The sequence below is a fragment of the Sinocyclocheilus grahami genome, unplaced genomic scaffold (assembly GCF_001515645.1).
Source record: "Sinocyclocheilus grahami isolate Dianchi unplaced genomic scaffold, SAMN03320097.WGS_v1.1 scaffold692.1, whole genome shotgun sequence".
Taxonomy (NCBI): domain Eukaryota; kingdom Metazoa; phylum Chordata; class Actinopteri; order Cypriniformes; family Cyprinidae; genus Sinocyclocheilus; species Sinocyclocheilus grahami.
Genome location: NW_015505871.1, coordinates 1264087 through 1269999, shown reverse-complemented (window position 1 = coordinate 1269999; position 5913 = coordinate 1264087). Strand labels below are relative to the sequence as shown.

The 5913-nt window shown below is 42.4% G+C and overlaps 1 protein-coding gene across 3 annotated transcripts in view; it reads left to right on the top strand.

Annotated features, from left to right (window-relative positions):
• Window positions 1–5913, top strand: part of LOC107559622 (amyloid beta A4 precursor protein-binding family B member 2-like) — a 29334-nt gene that overhangs the window by 2613 nt on the left and 20808 nt on the right. For all 3 annotated transcript variants that reach the window (XM_016243518.1, XM_016243517.1, XM_016243516.1), the window contains exons 4-5: window positions 1122–1250; window positions 1329–1456. In XM_016243518.1, coding sequence (XP_016099004.1) covers window positions 1122–1250; window positions 1329–1456 — 257 coding nt within the window. The remainder of the gene's footprint in view (window positions 1–1121; window positions 1251–1328; window positions 1457–5913) is intronic.

Sequence of the window (5913 nt, the reverse complement as noted above, 5' to 3'; positions counted from 1 at the left end):
ATAAAAGATCGAATCATTGGTTTTATTATAAAGCAGACTGTATATACAAGATTGGCCACACAAGAGTTACTCGTGTATAATTATCAAAAGGAGAAGAATCAACTTTGAGATTTCTGTAAAACATGTTTTATTAAAGTGTGGTGCTTTAAATTATACCAGGAAGTGCTTTTACTCGGTACATTAATGGACGTAAAAAATTAAAATAAAAAGTTTATGGAAAAATATTAGAATTTTTAATGAAATCAAACATTTTCACTACTTGAAATTAAATGTTAACCGAAAGTAAACTCTTAAATAAAAATATTTTATTTCAGGAAACAGTTTTCATTTTCATTTAGTTTAACTTAACTAAACTAAAACTGAAATAAAAATTACATATTTAAAAACAACAAAACTAATAAAAAAGACAAGAAATTTACTAAAACTTTAACTAAAATTAATATGAAAGCAGAAAATATAAACAGAGAATCTAATTCAATACATTAACAAACTATAATAGTATCTTAGTGATACTAAATTTTTGTGTGTTTGCACACAATTCATTGAATTATTGTTATTAAGACCATTTAAATCTTATAGAGAAATATGTAAAATACTTAAGAAACATAAAAAAAAATCAATGAAACAAAGAAAACTGGAAAATATCAATTTATATTTAAGATCTTTTCTTAGCATCTTGCATTACTTCCTTTATGTGAAAATTGATTTTTAGAGAGTAAATAAATGTAGAGCAGGAACTGATTGTGTGGTAAAATAAAGCAATAAGCCCCGTGAAGCCATGGTTCACAGTGAATTTATAACAGCTAAGGGATGTTGTTAGGTATGACGCGAAGCATAGTGACTAAAACTCCTTGCCAAGCAACACACAAACGTAAACAAGGTGTATGTTTGTAGAGTAATTTACAACAGCTTCAAACGCGGCTCAGCCAATCAGAATCAAGCACCGGAATTACCCGGTTTATAAATGTCTCTTATTCCATTTTGATGGAAGATTATGAAGACAGACGTGTGTTTGTTTTTATTTGAAATGAAATGCACTGGCGAATCGTTCACAGTAAGACGGGGACGTTGTGTTCCTGCTGTCAGTCTGCTTTAGATGTGACTCTGAGCTCACGTTGCAGGTGTTTCCGGTCCAGTATCTGGGCTGGCTGGAGGTGCGGGATGTGGATGTGAAGTCTGGGAAGAGCGGCGCGGTGCTCAGCGACTGCATCCAGCAGCTGCATCAGCGCAGAGAGACGGACAGGCCGCAGGTGAGACGCAGACGCAGAGACTCCAGCACATCCGGTCTCAGTAATAAACTCATGAGAGTCTCTCTCCTTCTCATTCAGACACAGACGATGCTGCTGGTCCTGCAGAATGTCACTCTCACCCTCATCCACCCGGCTGACCACACCCTCCTGCACTCTCAGCCAATCAGCTGCATCCGTGTGTGGGGAGTGGGGCGGGGCTTCAGCAGGTTCGGAACTCGATTACACTGACTCTTCTGTGGACATGTTCTAATGTTTACTGCTATAAAGAGGCTTATTCAGTCAGATTTTCAATTTAAAAAAACGTCTCCAGGTTACGCATGTAACCATGGTTCCCCGAAGGGAACGAGACAACGTTCATCTGGGAATGCAACATTCGCCATTTCATCAGATTTGTAAGGTAAATAATTTATAAACCTACGCAAACACAGGAGAATACATCGCGGTTTCAAAAAAGCTCAAACTCTCACTCTGAGTTTACACATTTTGATGTCCACATTTAATTACAGTGGCTATAGCATTTCTGTCCTAAAGAAATGGCCAAATATTATAGATTAAGTGGACATTTGAATGAAATGGTGCTTGGTCAATATTAAACAAGGATTAGATCGCACAGTAATGTGTAAAAACAATCATCAGGCTGTTGGCGCCCCCTGCAGGCCTTTGTTGTAATGCGTAATGTACATTAGCTCTATTGTTTATAATACATTATGTATTTAAACAATTTTGTTCAATAAAACCATATGATTTCTTGCTTTTGATACTTGATTTGAACTAATTATTATTGCCTCATTGCTATTATATATGTATTTTAAGTAGTTTTAAAGGCTATTGTTCACTTACATCTATTTTTATTACCACAAAAAAAAAATTATAATTATAGGGCACTATGAAATCCGTTTTATTTCCAAATTCAGTTTTTTCCATTTTCATTTTTCTGTACTCTGTTTTAATGGTTAAATTACATTTTATTAATCAAACAGCCTGTCTAATTAATTGAGTTCTACAGTTTTATCAATTCTGTTTTCCATTATTTTCTGGATTCCATTGTAATGGTTCCATTAAATTTTAATAATCAAATGCATCTCTAATTAATTGATTTTATAAAAAAAATATATAATTTTCAGAAATACTGCACATTTACATTTTTCAATACAGCAATCAGGGGAAAAGCGTCTAGATGAAGCCTCGGCCAAGTCTGCACCATAGCATCCAGTCCGAGAGGAGCTGCATGAGTCAGAGAGAACCAGAGGGGACAGTGCGATGTCTCTCGAGTCGCAAACAGGTTCACCAGGTTCACCTGAGCCTGGCCAAAAGCTCTCCATATCTGCTTCACCAGGAAGTCTCCATTCCCCGGGCCTCGGCCCCTGCCTCGACAGGATGTTTGCTCCCATATTGAGATGCCCAGGAATGTGATCTGCTCTCAGTGAGAGGAGTTTGCCCTGGAACTACACAAGGATCTGGTGCGCCAGCCTGTACTGGGGACTCGGACGCAGATCTCTTTGGGCCCTGAGACAAGAACCAAGGTTTCTTCCACATGTCTAAGCCACGAAGGCAGCGCCGCATGACCTTGAGCATGCGAAGCGGGTTTCCCCTCTGGGAGAACCCCTTGGTCTTGAGCCACCATTGTAGGGGTCTCATATACAGCAGGCCAAGAGATATCACGTTGGACGCAGCTGCCATCAGACCCGGCAGTCTCTGAAACTGCTTGCCAGTGAGTGACAGGCCTTCTTCTCACTCTCTTGACTGCCGTGAGGATTGACTCGATTCGAGCAGGGAACAAACGTGCCTGCATCATGGTCGAATCCCACACCACGCCCAGATAAGTGGTCCTCTGTAGTGGAGAAAGCACACATATCTTGGCGTTTAGTCTTCACACCAACTCCTTCATGTGAGCGAGAACAACATCTCGATGCCGAACCGCTATCTGCTCTGAATGAGCTAATATCAACCAATCGTCAATGTAGTTGAGTATGCGGATGCCCTGGAGTTGTAGAGGAGCCAGATCAGCATCCACACACTTGGTGAAAGTGTGGGGTGAGAGTGCACGGCCAAAAGGAAGAACCCGATATTGGTAAGCTTTGCAAACCTCAGGAACTTCCTGTGATGAGGAAGGATGGAGATATGGAAGTATGCGTCTTTGAGATAGATCGTGACAAACCAGTCCTCGGACCTGATCTGAAACACGATTTGTTTGATCCTGAACTTCAGTCGCATGACTGAGCGGTTCAACTGACGAAGATCTAAAATGGGACGCAACCATCCATCCTTCTTCGAAACGATGAAATACCGGCTGTAGAACCCAGACTCTTTTCCACGAGGAGGGACCACCTTGATGGCCTCCTTCCTCAAGAGAGTATCTACTTCTTGTTCCATTACCAGAGCCTGCTCGGGACCCACCAAGGTGGGGATAACCCCGTTTAACTGAGGCGGCGGAAAACCAACTGGATTCTGTAACCTCGCTCTACAGTGTGCAGGACCCACTGAGACACATTTAGCAGTAGTTTCCACGCTGCCAAATAGTCTACTAAGAGAATCAGTCTCTCGAGACTGACCTCTGGTGTAATCAGAGTGGCTAGTTCGGTGCCCTGAAGCGGCGGACCGGCAGGGAGACCACTGCGCCCTGGAACACCGGCAGGGTTGGCAGACCGATCTCCTGAGGGCACTGAGGAGAGACGGGCACCGTGTGATTCGGTGTACACCGCTCTAGCCCAGAGGGGGCTGGCACTCAGAAGTCCTAGGCCTTAGGCGTCAGGACGTTTTAGACGAAGACTATCCAGCGAGAATGATCGTCCGCAGAGCTGCCTTCAGCTAGAAGCCTTCGGCCTGGGAGTGCCACACTGACTCTAGATTCAGCAGAGTACATGAAGTGACACCCCCAGAATGAGGAGCTGAAACACGGTAAGTTGGGACTGCTTCCGCCCAGCAGCCCCTGCTGACCGCCTCAACCTCCTCAGAGGAAGAGAGGTAAACACGTGCTCTCACTCGAGAAATATTTATCCCAAGAGCCCCTGTATATCTAACTTCTCATAGTCCGATAAATACTTTTTTTTTTTTATTCCTCAAAATTAAATGCAGTCAAACAACCAGGCGAGTAAACACGGTCTGGTGTGATAAGATTCATATCAAAAACCAAAAATGATGTAATACACGTGTTGCCTCGGCAGTGCGCAAGCCGTTCGTTCACACAAACAATATCAATCTCCTCGGAGAAAGATAACTGCAGCAGCGAGCTCTCACTCAGAGGGGAAGAAACCGCAGCGCGGGCTACCGAGCCTTGAGAGCGAGCGTTAGATCTAGGGAACACGGGTGGAGATAGGGAGATCCATCTCCAACCTGTCCGCCAGATCATGTGCGATTCCTGCGATCTCAATCGCCACCGTGCCTCAGTAGCAGCGGGACCAGAATCGCAAGATCACAGGCACGGACACACTCCTCGGAGCGTGCCCGGTGAGAGCGGAGCGCTTAACATTGGGAAAAGCACAATCAGCCCCCCGAGAGCCGACTGCGCGAGCTCCGCTCCCCAGTAATGCTGCTCATTATAATATTAGGCATAATATGCTTTAATATGCCTCGAGAGCTGACTCTGCGTGCTTCACTCCCAAGCAGACAACATACAAACCCGAATATAGCGCGGGCAGGGAGGAACACGCTGAAGGCGTTCCTATATTGTTTTGACGCAGCTCGAGTTCCTGAAGGGGAACTTAAGTCACTAAGAAATTAATGCTAGTGTACTGTATACTGCACACTACATAATGTGAAAGACTACACATTATGCAACATTTCAGACATATATATCATATGTGCACAGTATGCATACTGTAGAAATGTGGAGTGCAGTGCATTGTGGGATACGGTCTGCTGTCTGCTCTAGTGGTTTACTGCTCAATCGAGACTTCGGATGCATAATAAAGACAGTGTGCAGGAGTGCAAGTGTGAGTAGTATGCAGTAGTATGGCATGGTCGTAGAGCTGCAGGACATCAGTGATGAATGTAGCAGAGCGTCTCTGTCTCTCTTCTCCGTCCCCTGAGGCTGATGAAGGTTTTAGTGCTCGTGTGTTCGAGAGAGCGGAGAGTGATGCACCGCTGCAGAGACTCTCTCTCGCTCTGATGCACGTCTGTTTTCACTTGTTCACGTGTGTTTCACAGATGAAGATCCTCTGCTCTGAACCACACCGATTCATTCACTCCAGCACGGAGCGAATCTCGTAATGACTCTGTATGTGAGAGAATCCAGTGACGTCCTTGAGATGTCCAGGCTTTTAATATTAACCCTAGTCTTTGACACCGTTCATGTTGCATACTGAGTCAGTGTGCACTATATACGGAATAACATTTAGTGAGTAAACTAGAGAAACTAAAATTAAAACCATTAAAAAACATTTGTTACTTGAAATAAAATATGCTTTAAAAAATTTTAACAAGGTGACATTTCTCATTTTAATTTAGTTTAACTTGATGTACTCAAATGACTAAAACTGAAAAAAATAAAATAAAATAAAAACTATATAGACATGAAAAAGTACTAAAAAATGACACACAACAAAAATATTAAAACCTACAAAATTGAAATAAATACAGAAAATATAAAAATAAAAGCAATTTCAAAATATTAATAAGCCCTAATAGTATCTCAATGATACTAGAACAACACTGACTAAAACTA